This window comes from Triticum urartu, chromosome 2A (genome assembly GCF_056163025.1).
Source record: "Triticum urartu cultivar PI428250 chromosome 2A, HENAU_Tu73, whole genome shotgun sequence".
Taxonomy (NCBI): Eukaryota; Viridiplantae; Streptophyta; class Magnoliopsida; order Poales; family Poaceae; genus Triticum; species Triticum urartu.
The window spans coordinates 113,206,512-113,223,428 of record NC_141874.1 but is presented as its reverse complement, the minus strand read 5'-3'; the positions used below and the strand labels follow the sequence as shown (position 1 = coordinate 113,223,428).

Below are 16,917 nucleotides of genomic sequence, written 5' to 3'. Positions count from 1 at the left end.
GGAATCTATCTACACTTGCCTCTCCTACCTGGACTCCGATGTCATCTACGCCATGTTGCTTGCTTGCACGTTGTTTCCTCGAAACTGAGCCTGATCAACCAGCGGCATATTCCAACCGATCGATGCGTATTCCGTCCGAATATCTCATCTTATTATTAGTACCATATATATTTTTTTCCGAGGAATTAGTACCATATATTGTACTATAAACTTGTCGCGTGTTGCATGAAGTTCGTTACATTACGTCCCTAAAAAAAAACTTGTTACCTTACGTCGTCCTATAAGTAGCTGCGCGATAGCTGCGGCTACACATCTCATAGTTGAAGATGAAGCTTGTCGTTGTGCTCTCGGCCCTGCTCCTGCTTTCTCTCCTCGCCGTCTCCTCCGCCGAGGAATTCGATTTCTTCTACCTTGTTCAGCAAGTGAGTAATACCACTACTAAATCGATGATGATGATTTTACGATCTGTAGATCCATTCTTGTACAGATTTCAAAGTTAGGGTTACCTGATTCCTCCCAGAAAAGCGGCGAGTCTAACGACCGGCATCTTGTTTTTTGGACGTACGTACTGTACTTTCTAGTGGCCTGGGTCCTTCTGTGACACGAAGAAGGGGTGCTGCTTCCCGGACACCGGCAAGCCGGCGACGGACTTCGGCATCCACGGGCTGTGGCCCAACTACGCCAAGTGCAAGACCCGCGGCGAGCTCGACGGCGCCCTGGAGATGGTGACCAAGCGCAAGAAGAAGTGCTGGCCGGAGAACTGCAACAGCGAGCGCCTCAAGCTCTGGGAGATCAAGGACCTGGTGACGGAGCTGGACGCCAACTGGCCGACGCTGGCGTGCAAGGGCGGCAAGAGCATCGAGTTCTGGACCCACGAGTGGGAGAAGCACGGCACCTGCTCCAACCTGGACCAGCACGGCTACTTCGCGACGGCGCTCGGCTTCAAGGCCCGCCACAACCTCACCGGCATCCTCGCCGACGCCGGGATCGTGCCGTCGGACAGCGAGACCTACTTCCTCAGCAGCATCAGGGACGCCATCAAGGAGGGGACCGGGTTCACGGCGAACCTCGAGTGCAACCGCGGCGTCGCCGGCGAGACGCAGCTGTTCCAGGTGTACCAGTGCATCGACAGCGCCGGGGAGAACCTCATCGACTGCCCGCTGCCGATGCAGGGCAACTGCAAAGACAGGGTCCAGCTGCCGGCCTTCTGATTAAATTTTGAATTCTGATTGAACACCCGTTGCCGGCTTGCCGCCGTCCGTCGGGGTGTGGTGCGGCGGCTGATTGGCTCGACGCGGCCCGGCCGGCCGCCTGCACAGTGCGCGGGTGGATTACGTGATGGATGTACCTTTGTGTTTGCTATTGGTTCAGTTAAAATGCCGTCACAGTCCCGAGTTCTGGGCATCGACGTAACGTTTACTATTAATTCCTGATCTGATCAGGCGAATAAAGACTTTTAATCTTGCCTTTTGATTTTGCTCCACAAATTCTGAACAAAGTCAAAAGATGAAACAAAGTATGTCACGGCACTTTGAGTTGGGATATTTTGTTGTTTCGATGAGATGACCTTGAGTTTATTCAAAAAAAAAAGAAGATGACCTTGAGTTGCCATTGGTGCGTGTCTTCTTGATTGGTGAGGCCATGAGGTAAGAGCATCTATAGCCGTCTTCTTGGTTGGGGGGGGGGGGGGGGGGGGTAAGAGCATCTATAGTTGGATTTAATAAATCTCCCCTCCCCCCTAACATCTATAGGACGTGTCATAATGCCGGACGACCCCTCATAAGTGCTCAACCTTACAGTGCGGTGCCACCTCACACCAACTGCTCTTCATGGCCGGCCTATGGATGTAACGGCAAGTGTCTTCGTTATTGATGGCATCTTACATGCGCATGGTAACTGGATGCCATGACTAGTCCTGTAGTTGATCTCGAAATAGACTTTCGCCCCGCTTTATAAACTAGATGATGCCCCGCGCGTTGCTGCGGGACATTGGTGCGGGATACCATTATTTTTTCCTAAGCATATTAGCATGAAACATGTCAGATGAAAGGCGAATTAACAACTGGTAGATGCTAGTAATTGAAATATAACAACAAACCCTTAGTGTTTTCATGTCTGGCAAACATGGGGAACTATCTTCGTATCAATATATCATCAGATATAACTATATAAAACAAATAGACATATGAAGTTTATGCTAGGTTGAAAGATTGTATGTACATCTTAGTTAACGTACACACTCACGTATACATGCGCCCTTGCTTCAAACTTTGTCTTTAATAGTGAAAATTATCAGCTAAAAGGTCAGATAAAGACAGAACAAATAAGGGAATGGATAAAAATTGAAAGATGGGTATAGGAGAGAAAAGAGATACAACCACAGATTTAGGAGGGGAAAACTTAGGCTCAACTCGCTTTGTAGTGTATTCAGAAGATAGCACACAGAAAAATGTTTCTCTTGCAAGATGTTTATGGTCTCCTTTGGCAGGGTAATAAATGACATGTGATAAAATTAGTACTAAAGCAGAATTATGTGTTAGGCCTAATAGGCAAGAATTACCATGAGATAATATCAGTAACAGATTAACAGAGAATGGAAATCATATTATCTTGGCACAAACCTTAAGACTGTAGTTGGTCCAACATGTTATTGGACATTGTCACGGCTTAAAACATTGAGGATGTTTATCCTACAAAAATTCAGTACATACTGTCATATTGAGCAGTTCCTACACGTTCCAATAAATCAACGTATCGAACATAGAGTATTTGCTGCAAGATCAAATTTATTTCTATTATGCACCAACAATAATATATCAAGAAAAATATATGCAAAAAAGAAACCTAAAAAATTATAATAGTAGAGTCAAGATCGGGCACAGACCTACCGGATCGTACACAATGACCATCAGGCATTCAGTCATGTCATGCGTGGCAACCACGCTGCTTCGTGGGCAGGGAGTCATTCAGATCGTTGCCACTCAATGCACCCTCCAGATGGGAAACTTCGATGTTTTAAGGCCTTGCAAAAAAACTAATTGAAACATAGATCATAGCATACAGATCATCCTCGTACATAGAGCATAGCAGCAGCGGAGGCTTTCCTGATTGGTAATCAAATAGGGAAAATGTAAACAGAAGTGGGTTCCCCAAAGGATAGAATCGAAGGGTGGCCTCTCCTTTGGCTTCTTGGCAAGTTTAGGCAGAAAATGAAGGGGGTTGTGGTGCTGTTTGTATATCATGTTGCGCCGCAAAAAGAGACAAACAGGGAGGGGGGGGGTATGCAAACCTTAGATCAGATCCAATCGGGGCCAACCTAGGCATGACTGGAGGGACACGCGGGGACAGATACCTGTAGAGAATCATGAATCCTCGGAGCTGAACTGTGGCTCCATCTTGCCCTCAAGGATGTTGATGTCGCTGAAGTACGGCTCCACTCATCCTCTAGATCGATTGCCTTGCGATCTTGCTGCGCCATCGCCGCCGTAGCCGCCGGTGCTACCTCCGATGGTGTTCGCAAACCCTAGATGAAGCTGCGTTCTGTTGCATCTGTCGCCTCATGGGGTTATTTGTCGTTGGGGAGAGAGACAGATGGGGAATGGGAGACAGCGAGGGATTCTGAACGGAGGACGTTTCCACTGGAGGATGGTTCGCTTCTGTGCGCTTCCACTTCCGTGGGTCGAGGGAGGAGTCAACCCGACGGGCGTGACCGCCTGAAGCACCGGGATCAATTCGAGCTATAGATCTGAGCCATCTGTGGTGAATCAATGGCTGAAAATAATTGTGGTGACGTGGATGCATGAGAATGCAGAGAAATCAAGCAGTGGGGGGCTCCTATTTAGATATAGTAGATAAAGCAACAACCGCACAAAGTACACGGTCAAACGACGCCATGGCAAGAGACGAGGCATGGTGGTGTCGTTTGCAGACCTGCCACCAACATTCACTTGCTAGGACGACGCGGGGTTGCCGGAGCGTCATGCCGATGCCCTTTCTCGCTCGTTAATGACCTCACCTTGTGTGTGACGGTGTTGGGATGGCGGAAAGTGGAGGCGGCAACACATGATGAATTCAATTTTGTGGTGCTTTTCGAGTACCCTTGGTTTTGAGCTCTAGTGTGAATACCCTAGGTCTAACCCTAGTTGGTCATACCTGACAATAACAGTGTTTTTGCGTCGTTACCATGCTGAAGGCATTGCTTGGAGTTTGCTCGGACATAATCTTCAGGGTGAAAACCCATGATCTGGCATTCAATGGTTGGATCCGGTGATGGAGGTGCTTGCGCGTTGTTTCCTTCCTGGAAGCATCACTTTTGGAGAACTTTTCTCCTAGTCCTTGTGTTGTCAGGAATGATTGGTGTTGATGGTCATTTTTTCCCGTCACCTAGGCATAGCTTCGGTCTTGTATGACTTTGTTTTTGCCAGTGTGATCCTTTGTGTGTGTTAGTGCTGATTGTGTGCATCATAGTTATGTAGAGGCTAGGGGCCTTTTCATTGTGTTATATATCCCCTGGAAACTACATAATGAGTCAATAAAAACGCCCTCTATCGAAAGAATAAGTGTTCCAGGGCAACCACACTCCTTAAATCCAAACCCTCGAAACCATGCAATATATGCACGTGGATCATATATCATGAATTCATCAAAATTCAACAATGCAACAAATACAAAGAAAAATAACAGCATATGCAACTATCGTATCCAAGGGCACAACAAATATAACGAACAAAGGCATAAAAAATGGAGCAAAATTTATATCCCTTCCTGCTGGGACATTCCGTTGAACAGGACATTTGTAGACCGGATGTCGGTGTTGCCCATGCTTCTCCGCGCCTGTTGGAGTTGCGGCAAGTCGCACACCTCATTGGTCGTCCCCTGCGGTTACGTAAATCTTGTTGGAAATATGCCCTAGAGGCAATAATAAAATGGTTATTATTATATTTCTTTGTTCATGATAATTGTCTATTGTTCATGCTATAATTGTGTTATCCGGAAATCGTAATACATGTGTGAATACATAGACCACAACACGTCCCTAGTGAGCCTCTAGTTGACTAGCTCGTTGATCAAAAGATAGTCATGGTTTCCTGACTATGGACATTGGATGTCATTGATAATGGGATCACATCATTAGGAGAATGATGTGATGGACAAGACCCAATCCTAAGCATAGCTCAAAGATCGTGTAGTTCGTTTCCTGTAGTTTTTCCGAATGTCAAGTATCATTTCCTTAGACCATGAGATTGTGCAACTCCCGGATACCGTAGGAGTGCTTTGGGTGTGCCAAACGTCACAACGTAACTGGGTGACTATAAAGGTACACTACAGGTATCTCCAAAAGTGTCTGTTGGGTTGGCACGAATCGAGACTGGGATTTGTCACTCCGTATGACGGAGAGGTATCTCTGGGCCCACTCGGTAATGCATCATCATAATGAGCTCAATGTGATCAAGTGGTTGATCACGGGATCATGCATTACGGTACGAGTAAAGTGACTTGCCGGTAACGAGATTGAACGAGGTATTGGGATACCGACGATCGAGTCTCGGGCAAGTAACGTACCGATTGACAAAGGGAATTGTATACGGATTGATTGAATCCTCGACATCGTGGTTCATCCGATGAGATCATCGAGGAGCATGTGGGAGCCAACATGGGTATCCAGATCCCGCTGTTGGTTATTGACCGGGGAGTCGTCTCGGTCATGTCTGCGTGTCTCCCGAACCCGTAGGGTCTACACACTTAAGGTTCAGTGATGCTAGGGTTGTTGAGATATTAGTATATGGTAACCCGAAAGTTGTTCGGAGTCCCGGATGAGAACCCGAACGTCACGAGGAGTTCCAGAATGGTCCGGAGGTGAAGATTTATATATAGGAAGTCAAGTTTCGGCCATCGGGAAAGTTTCGGGGGTAATCGGTATTGTACCGGGACCACCGGAAGGGTCCCGGGGGTCCATCGGGTGGGGCCACCTATCCCGGAGGGCCCCATGGGCTGAAGTGGGAGGGTAACCAGCCCCTAGTGGGCTGGTGCGCCCCCCTTGGGCCTCCCCCTGCGCCTAGGGTTGGAAACCCTAGGGGTGGGGGGCGCCACACTTGCCTTGGGGGGCAAGCCACCCCCTTGGCCGCCGCCCCCCTAGGAGATTGGATCTCCTAGGGCCGCCGCCCCCTAGGGACCCTATATATAGTGGGGGAGGGAGGGCAGCCGCACCTTAGCCCCTGGCCTCTCCCTCTCCCTCCCGTGACACTCCTCCGTCTCCCTGTGCTTGGCGAAGCCCTGCCGAGATCACCGTTGCTTTCACCACCACGCCGTCGTGCTGCTGGATCTTCATAAACCTCTCCTTCCCCCTTGCTGGATCAAGTTGGAGGAGACGTCTTCCCAACCGTACGTGTGTTGAACGCGGAGGTGCCGTCCGTTCGGCGCTAGGTCATCGGTGATTTGGATCACGTCGAGTACGACTCCATCAACCCCGTTCTCTTGAACGCTTCCGCACGCGATCTACAAGGATATGTAGATGCACTCCTCTCTCCCTCGTTGCTAGATGACTCCATAGATTGATCTTGGTGATGCGTAGAAAATTTTAAAATTCTGCTACGTTCCCCAACAGTGGCATCATGAGCTAGGTCTATGCGTAGTTTCTATGCACGAGTAGAACACAAAGCAGTTGTGGGCGTGGATATTGTCAATTTGCTTGCCGTTGCTAGTCTTATCTTGATTCGGCGGCATTGTGGGATGAAGCGGCCCGGACCGACCTTACACGTACGCTTACGTGAGACTGGTTCCACCGATTGACATGCACTAGTTGCATAAGGTGGCTAGCGGGTGTCTGTCTCTCCCACTTTAGTCGGATCGGATTCGATGAAAAGGGTCCTTATGAAGGGTAAATAGAAATTGGCATATCACGTTGTGGTTTAGGCGTAGAGAAGAAACGTTCTTGCTAGAAACCTATAGCAGCCACGTAAAAACTTGCAACAACAATTAGAGGACGTCTAACTTGTTTTTGCAGCATGTGCCCTGTGATGTGATATGGCCAAAAGGATGTGATGAATGATATATGTGATGTATGAGATTGATCATGTTCTTGTAATAGGAATCACGACTTGCATGTCGATGAGTATGACAACCGGCAGGAGCCATAGGAGCTGTCTTTATTTATTTATGACCTGCGTGTCAACATAAACGTCATGTAATTACTTTACTTTATTGCTAAAGCGTTAGCCATAGTAGTAGAAGTAATAGATGACGAGACAACTTCAAGAAGACACGATGATGGAGATCATGATGATGGAGATCATGGTGTCATGCCGGTGACAACGATGATCATGGAGCCCCAAAGATGGAGATCAAAAGGAGCAAATGACATTGTGTGACGCCCCCGATTTAATCGTACACTAATCATACACGCAAACATGTACGATCAAGATCAGGGACTCACGGGAAGATATCACAACACAACTCTACAAATAAAAAAAGTCATACAAGCATCATATTACAAGCCAGGGGCCTCAAGGGCTCGAATACAAGAGCTCGATCATAGACGAGTCAGCGGAAGCAACAATATCTGAGTACAGACATAAGTTAAGCAAGTTTGCCTTAAGAAGGCTAGCACAAACTGGGATACAGATCGAAAGAGGCGCAGGCCTCCTGCCTGGGATCCTCCTAACTACTCCTGGTCGTCGTCAGCGGGCAACACGTAGTAGTAGGCACCTCCGGTGTAGTAGTAGTAGTCGTCGTCGAAGGTGGCGTCTGGCTCCTGGGCTCCAACATCTGGTTGCGACAACCAGGTAGAAGGGACAGGGGGAAAAGAGGGAGAAAGCAACCGTGAGTACTCATCCAAAGTACTCGCAAGCAAGGAGCTACACTACATATGCATGGGTATCAAATGAAATAAGGGTATCATATGTGGACTGAACTACAGAATGCCAGAATAAGAGGGGGATAACTAATCCTTTCGAAGACTACGCTTCTGGCAGCCTCCGTCTTGCAACATGTAGAAGAGAGTAGACTGAAGACCTCCAAGTAGCATCGCATAGCATAATCCTAACCGATGATCCTCCCCTCGTCGCCCTGTGAGAGAGCAATCACCGGTTGTATCTGGCACTTGGAAGGGTGTGTTTTATTAAGTATCCAGTTCTAGTTGTCATAAGGTCAAGGTACAACTCCAAGTCGTCCTGTTACCGAAGATCACGGCTATTCGAATAGATTAACTTCCCTGCAGGGGTGCACCACATACCCCAACACGCTCGATCCCATTTGGCCGGACACACTTTCCTGGGTCATGCCCGGCCGTGGAAGATCAACACGTTGCAGCCCCACCTAGGCACAACAGAGAGGTCAGCACGCCGGTCTAAACCTAAGCGCACAGGGGTCTGGGCCCATCGCCCTTAGCACACCTGCACGTTGCGAACGTGGCCGGAAGCAGAACTAGCCCCCTTAATACAAGAGCAGGCTTACGTTCCAACCCGGCGCGCGCCGCTCAGTCGCTGACGTCACGAAGGCTTCGGCTGATACCACGACGCCGGGATACCCATAACTACTCCCGCGTAGATGGTTAGTGCGTATAGACCAAATGGCCAGACTCAGATCAAAAACCCAGATCTCGTTAAGCGTGTTAAGTATCCGCGAACGCCGACCAGGGCCAGGCCCACCTCTCTCCTAGGTGTTCTCAACCTGCCTGTCGCTCCGCCTCAAAGTAACAGTCGGGGGCCGTCGGGAACCCAGGCCCACCTCTACCGGGATGGAGCCACCTGCCCCTTCAGCCCCCATCTCCGAACAGTATCACAGGTAGGTAACTGTGTAAAGTATAGTGTATATGCCCGTGATCACCTCCCGAAGTGATCACGGCCCAGTAGTATAGCATGGCAGACGGACAAGAGTGTAGGGCCACTGATGGAACACTAGCATCCTATACTAAGCAGTAGGATAGCAGGTAATGGTAACAACAGTAGTAGCAAGGACAGGCTATGCATCAGGATAGGAATAACGGAAAGCAGTAACATGCTACACTACTCTAATGCAAGCAGTATAGAGGAGAGTAGGCGATATCTGGTGATCAAGGGGGGGGGGGGGGGGCTTGCCTGGTTGCTCTGGCAAGAGGGAGGGGTCATCAACACCGTAGTCGTACTGGGTAGCAGCGGCATCGGTCTCGGTGTCTAGCGAGAGAAGAGGGGGAAGAAATAATAAATATAATGCAAACAGATGCATAATGATGCATGACATGACAAAATGTGATGCTAGGTGTGCCCTAACGCGGTACGAGGGGGTACCGGTGAAGGGGGAAACATCCGGGAAAGTATTCCCGGTGTTTCGCGTTTTTGGACAGATGAACCGGAGGGGGAAAGTTGCGTGTTCGCTATGCTAGGGATGCGTGGCGGACGAACGGGCTGCGTATCCAAATTCGTCTCGTCGTTCTGAGCAACTTTCATGTACAAAGTATTTTCATCCGAGATACGGTTTATTTTATATTAATTTTAAAAGATTAAAATCATTTTTAGCATTTATTTAAATATTTAAATTCAACATTATCCAGAACAGTGCATGCTGACGTCAGCACGACGTCAGGAGTCAACAGGGGCGTTGACTGGTCAACTGACATGTGGGTCCCGATCGTCATTGGCTGTTTAATCTAATTAGGGTTTAAATAAACTGACTAGTTAACTAGATTAATTAAACATGATTAATTAACTTAATTAATTACTTAATTAATTAATTTAATTATTAATTAATTAATTATATTTTTATTTTCATTTTTATTTTTTAATTCTTTTTTTAAACGTTTTGGAGGCAAGGCCCCACATGTCATTGGCACAGGGAGCAATAGCGGGTGTGTGGGGGGGGCTCACGGGCGCAGGCGCAGCCCGTATGGGCGCTGCGGGCGCGACTGGCAGGGGCAACCCAACTGGGGCGCCGGCGACCACGGCAGAGCACCGAAGAAGAGGGAGGTCGGTGGCCTGGGGTGGCCTGGGTGGGCGCGGGTCGGCAGTGAGGGGAGCCGCAGCGAGGGGGCGCGGCACACAGGGGGACGGGGAAGTGCAGCAGTAGCTGCGGTCGGCGCGAGCGCGCGACCATGGGCGCGCGAGCGAGCGCAAGGAGGGGGAGGCGGTGCGGTGCAGTGACCGTGGTGCCGTTCGGCGATCCCGTCGATGCGACGGAACGGACGACGGTGACGGGGAGAGAAGAGGAGGCCGGGGGCCTCACCGAGGGAGCGTAGGGGACGAGGCAGCGGGGTTGAGGAGGAGGACGGGGATGAGCGTCGTGGAAGAGGCAGTCCGGCAAGGAGGGGCTTGACGAATCCGGCGAGTAAGCTCCGGCGAGGCAGCAAGGGCGGCGGGGTGACGGCGCCGGCCACGGCGTTGAGAGGCGGGGGCGAAGCCGGGCTGGGCGCGCGTGCTCGACGGGATGGACCCGGGAGCGGCAACACGCTAGGCCGTTATGGGCGAGGCCAGCACAGGCCTGCCGGAGCAGCGAACGGCGGCGAGCGCGGTCGTGGAGGCGGAGGGCGACGCGGGCGGCATGGCGAGGGGCGACGACGGGATCGGGGCGCCCCCGATCCAGATCTCGCGGGAGGGGGGGGAGTGGGAATCACGGGTGAGAGTGGGGAGATCGTGGGGGTGGTTGGGCTCGGGTCTGAGGCGACTCGCCTCTGTCCTCGGTGTGCGGCGGCGCGAGAGGGAGAGTGAGGAGAATCGGGGGAGTGAGTGGGCAATGGGGTTAGGGTTTCAGGTGGGAGGCCTAGTAGGCCAGGGGCGTGGGTGGCCGGTTGGGCCGGCCAGGCAGCCTGGTGGCCGGCTGGGCCGAAGCCCAGCGAGGGAGGGGGGGTTGTTCTCCTTTTTTTATTTTGTTTTCTGCTTTTATCTTTTCTTTTATTTATTTTCTTGTACTGTTTTATTTCTAGTTTCTTTTATTTTTAGATTTATAAAAATTATAACTAGTACCTAAATTTGTATTTATAAACAATCTACTGTTAGATTAAATCTTGACCCATAATAAAATAGTTTTAATATTTTTATAAAATTCAATAGGCATTTGTTTAATTGTTTTCACTACTGTTTTAATTATTTTAGAGCTCTTAAACATTTTATCAAGGTTTGGTTTCTCCACCAAAATTATCTATGCAATAATTGGTTCACCCCGAACATTTTTGTTTCGATGTTTGAAAACTTTTATTGTATGCCATATTTGGAATTTGAATTTTGAACCGGTTTTTGAACTAACGAGGGATTAGCAGCAGTAACTGAGGTGACGTGGCATCATTAGCAGAGGTTCACTGTAGCTTAATTATCCGGGCGTCACAATTCTCCTCCACTACAAGAAATCTCGTCCCGAGATTTAAGAGGGGAGTAAGGGGAAAGTTCTTGTTACGATATGTTAACGGATCTTCTCGAAGAAGTTAATCCCTTCCGTAGATGTCTTCAATTCTTTATTCCAATGCATCATGATGAAGTTGTCGTCCTTTCTTCGGGGAACTCCATCATACTTACGAATAGGTAAGGGGCAGCCCTACCAGGATAGGATGTTATAAGGGAGAATCATCTAGGGGTATCCCAAGAATGAACATATGATTATCTCTCGAGTTGAACAAATGAAACACATCGAGAGCAAAGTAAGATGGTGCAATAAGAAGTTTCAAGCGGATAGGCAATCGTTCATTGCCTGAAACAGAGTGTGAAAGGGGTTCAGAGTAACATGAATAAGTATTACCAGAATAGATCACTAGCTAGGAACGTGGCTTATGAATTGCATACAAAGCCACACGCGAGGGACAACTTTGAAAACAAGGAGAGTCAGGTTTCGATCCCGTGGGACTGGTGGGTTATGGGCCCACCATGTGGGTTAAAAGTAGGAAGGGCAGTAACGTCTTGCACGATCGTGTAAGCAAGGCATGTTAGAGCTTAGCCTGTCAGTTATGTTGGCAACATCGTTGGTACCAAGGGCGAGGGACGAAGAGAACCTTTTTCCTGCTCGTTGAACGAGGCGGACCAATAGGCAAAGTTCTCGTCCATCGGTGGCTACCGGAATGTCATCAACAATAGTAACAGGGTCTTGCTGACAGAACTGTACACCGAGGGGTTTACGTAAGTAGGAGAATATTACTGCTTAGATCATATAGATCACAAGAAAGGTTAAACAGCCCAATGGAAAGGAAAATGTGATCATCGGATTAAACAACAATGGAAAGGATAATGTGTTTAAACACATATTTCAGGGGTATAACCTTCCCAAGGACAAGCAGTGCATGATATCCATGACAAGATAGAAAGTAGAAAACCATTTAGGTAATGGGAGAGGAATTTCATGACATTACCCATACAACGGTGTTTGGATAATTGAGCAGGAAAAATTTAGCATTGGGCTTCAAATGCTCTTGTGGAAAATCGGAGTACCATAGACATGCTTCGAGATAGCATTGGCATGGTCTCCAGGTGAAGATCAGACTTTGGATACAAAGGATCCACCGAAAACAACTTATAGAATAAGTTTTACAATTTCGTCATGGCAGAATGGTTAACCTTGCTAAAAGGGAAGTTATAACAATAGGGCCTACCGCCAGGTGTGCTAGGCATGACATCACCTTACCAGGTCATATAAAAGACCAGTGTTATAAATCTTGGGAATATGTTCCAACCATCAGATCTGACCGAGATTCAGACCTGATCAGTGTTAGGAAACCTCAGACTCGGAATGCCTGAGAAAAGGTGCGACACAAATTGACGAGATGACATTGTAAGATTCTCGGGACATGAACTATGGAAGTGAGTTCATCCTTAAACCAATAAGAGGAAGAGGGGGTGGCTGATGGACTCAGCGACAATTCCTCGAGATTTCCAAAAGACGGATTCCCACCATTATGAGAACAAGGAGATAACATTTGTCGGATCAAATGATATATTGATGTATGCTTGAGGAAAACATACACGATTAAACTTTGGTTGAAAGGTGCACGCGAGATATGGGCTTAGGTAGCATGATCAACGTTAAAATGGTGGTTCAACAACCAATAGTCTAAGAACGAACTATCGACCATCAACTTCAAAGCAATAGGGTTGTTAGAAGTACAAAATCCACGCAGTACCGTTCACTTGTTGGAATCCCGGTTGGAATCAACATGAGGACCAAGAAAGCATGGTGATGGTGAGAAGTATCACGATACCAAGAATTCTTAAGAGGTGGTGAAATTCTCACAACATTCTTGACATAAAAGATGGTAATACTCCAAGGTAAAGGAGAACAAATGCTGGATAGCAAGGATCTCAAGGTATAACACAAAACACGAACAGGTTTGTGTTGAACGGAAGGAAATCGAGTGGTCGATGATAACACAAATCATCGAGGGAAAGGATGGTATTTCTCATCAGGAATTCAATTGATATCCTTGAGGAGCTCGAAATGTTGATGATGATCATGACAATTTCTGTCAAGAGGTTTCATGGAGATGTAATCGGTCGGCGATGACATCAAGTCAAACGAATGATGAAGCGAAAGGTTATTGGAACCATGGTTGCGACACAAACTTGAAATCAAGTTTGTTGTTTGAGGTGAAACAATAAGACAAGAAAGATCAATGTAGGCTTAGCCCATCGTCGAAATTGTGCTCCGGAAAAAAAAGGACCAGGTAGCACAGTTAAAATTTGGCACGATAATGATATAGCCGAGTAGGCTCAGAATGACGTGATCGAGTTCAGACTCGTAAGTAATGAAGGTTACCAAGAGTTGTTGAATCATAGTGCGGACTCAATTCAGTTGTCGGTGTCCTTGAGGGGTTCTAACAACTGAGAACCCGTTGGAAAAATGGAATCGGCAAGAATATTAGTTGATGAAGAACTCATAAGAAGTTATGTATCCCGTGGTATCCTTGAGATACCAGGGGGTAATACTCGACGACAGATCAAAGTAGAGGTTGGACTGGGGTATTGCTCTATAGAAGACAGGTGCTTAAACTTGCACGAGAAATGGTATTTAAAGGAGATCATGGTCGGAACCACGATTGCCAAAGGCCAGATCCCAGATATAAGCTGAACTTATACCAAGGGAGTAATTAATTTAAGAGAAGCTTTAATGATAAGATCTACATCGCATCCATGGGCATGAACACAAAGCTCAAGGTCGACTCCCACTTCTTCAATGCATAACCTTACATTTACCTCCCCTTTTCGAAGTTGTAGTGCTGAAAAGTTATCTGACGAAGCATCAGCAGGGTATAACCCGCATAACTTTCAAGGTCACACAAATTAAGGAAGGCATAGGTTCAACCCGTCAGGGTATCGTGGAAACATATACCGCAAGCTTTGAGAGTAAATATTACCAGCTCGAAAGCAGAGCATGGTTGGCAAAAGGAGAGGATACAAATTACCAAAGGCATTATGTATCGGAGAAAGAACTCACAAGGTGATTAATTATGAAGGACATTGTCGGATAATAATCCAACAGTGGATATGGTGATCCACAATGGAGCTGATGTGAGTATCGATACCCAATCAGAGGAAGAAAGAATGCAAATGCATCATTTTACAGAACATCTGAATAATTCAACGTTTAAATAACAAAGGATTTATGATTTTCAAATCAAGGGATCAGGAGCAAACGCTCTGATCAAGGACGGACAAGTTGAATAGACTTAGGGGTACAATCGATGGCAATCTGATTGGCCGAGGACCAGCTCACGTTTTAAATGACATCTGAGCTAGAAGGATGAATTCTATGATCTGAGTGAGGATTGCGAGCATTCGCAACATATTGAGTCAATGGACTCAAAATGATATTGACAAAGGTTGCCAATAAGATTACTATACTTATGGGATTAACCATAATGCAAGCAAGCAAGAATTTCAGGAGCAATAGGTTGCTGAGGATCTTCGGAAGACCGAATGGTATTTCGAAGAATTTTGTGAACTGCATGAATATCTGGGGATGAGCGGATACTCGATAAATGCGAGTAATTATCCGTAGTGGTATGCATGTGGCAAAGAACTGCAAGGCAGTAGGCACAAAGTATTCTCGGGGTATCTTATAATAACAAGATCGACTGGGAATAAAAGTAAGCACGACAGGTCTAAATACTTGTCCATAGGGATATTTCGGTGGTAGGGAATTGCAAAAGCAACGGCATAAGGTTTCGGGAGAACATCAGAGAGTATTGTCAGAATCTTCTGTTGAAGCAGTCGATCATCTGGCCTGAATGGGGCTCTCCGGGAGGAAGTATTTTCGAGAACCTAAAGTTAGATTTTAGTCAAATCATTTAACCCGAATAGAAGAGAGATCAGAGTCCCAGAGTAAGGATCGAGGAGTAAAAGATCCTAATACCACCCAGATGGCGACGTGGGCCCATGGGCCGCACAGCCATGTTAGAAAAACAGTTTTCATCGACTAGACTCAACTTCGGCCAAGGAGTTGGAAAGGGGATTCCTACAGGCAGTCGGCTCTGATACCAACTTGTGACGCCCCGGATTTAATCGTACACTAATCATACAAGCAAACATGTACGATCAAGATCAGGGACTCACGGGAAGATATCACAACACAACTCTACAAATAAAAAAAGTCATACAAGCATCATATTACAAGCCAGGGGCCTCGAGGGCTCGAATACAAGAGCTCGATCATAGACGAGTCAGCGGAAGCAACAATATCTGAGTACAGACATAAGTTAAGCAAGTTTGCCTTAAGAAGGCTAGCACAAACTGGGATACAGATCGAAAGAGGCGCAGGCCTCCTGCCTGGGATCCTCCTAACTACTCCTGGTCGTCGTCAGCGGGCAGCACGTAGTAGTAGGCACCTCCGGTGTAGTCGTAGTCGTCGTCGAAGGTGGCGTCTGGCTCCTGGGCTCCAACATCTGGTTGCGACAACCAGGTAGAAGGGATAGGGGGAAAAGAGGGAGAAAGCAACCGTGAGTACTCATCCAAAGTACTCGCAAGCAAGGAGCTACACTACATATGCATGGGTATCAAATGAAATAAGGGTATCATATGTGGACTGAACTGCAGAATGCCAGAATAAGAGGGGGATAACTAATCCTTTCGAAGACTACGCTTCTGGCAGCCTCCGTCTTGCAACATGTAGAAGAGAGTAGACTGAAGACCTCCAAGTAGCATCGCATAGCATAATCCTAACCGATGATCCTCCCCTCGTCGCCCTGTGAGAGAGCAATCACCGGTTGTATCTGGCACTTGGAAGGGTGTGTTTTATTAAGTATCCAGTTCTAGTTGTCATAAGGTCAAGGTACAACTCCAAGTCGTCCTGTTACCGAAGATCACGGCTATTCGAATAGATTAACTTCCCTGCAGGGGTGCACCACATACCCCAACACGCTCGATCCCATTTGGCCGGACACACTTTCCTGGGTCATGCCCGGCCGTGGAAGATCAACACGTCGCAGCCCCACCTAGGCACAACAGAGAGGTCAGCACGCCGGTCTAAACCTAAGCACACAGGGGTCTGGGCCCATCGCCCTTAGCACACCTGCACGTTGCGAACGTGGCCGGAAGCAGAACTAGCCCCCTTAATACAAGAGCAGGCTTACGTTCCAACCCGGCGCGCGCCGCTCAGTCGCTGACGTCACGAAGGCTTCGGCTGATACCACGACGCCGGGATACCCATAACTACTCCCGCGTAGATGGTTAGTGTGTATAGACCAAATGGCCAGACTCAGATCAAAAACCCAGATCTCGTTAAGCGTGTTAAGTATCCGCGAACGCCGACCAGGGCCAGGCCCACCTATCTCCTAGGTGGTCTCAACCCTCCTGTCGCCCCGCCTCAAAGTAACAGTCGGGGGCCATCGGGAACCCAGGCCCACCTCTACCGGGATGGAGCCACCTGCCCCTTCAGCCCCCATCTCCGAACAGTATCACAGGTAGGTAACTATGTAAAGTATAGTGTATATGCCAGTGATCACCTCCCGAAGTGATCACGGCCCAGTAGTGTAGG

General features: G+C 47.9%; 1 protein-coding gene across 1 annotated transcript; it reads left to right on the top strand.

Annotated features, from left to right (window-relative positions):
• Nucleotides 1–234: 234 nt before the first annotated feature.
• On the top strand, nt 235–1,471 carry LOC125536134 (ribonuclease 1-like). Its single transcript, XM_048699279.2, has 2 exons — nt 235–422; nt 582–1,471. The coding sequence occupies exons 1-2, from the start codon at nt 327–329 to the stop codon at nt 1,209–1,211; spliced, it is 726 nt and encodes a 241-aa protein (XP_048555236.1). The 5' UTR covers nt 235–326; the 3' UTR covers nt 1,212–1,471.
• Nucleotides 1,472–16,917: the final 15,446 nt, after the last annotated feature.

Coding starts and splice junctions, on each gene's coding strand:
- LOC125536134 (XM_048699279.2), top strand. CDS start 327: ATGAAGCTTGTCGTTGTGCTCTCGGCCCTGCTCCTGCTTTCTCTCCTC. Junction 423..581: donor TCTTCTACCTTGTTCAGCAA/GTGAGTAATACC, acceptor TGTACTTTCTAG/TGGCCTGGGTCCTTCTGTGA.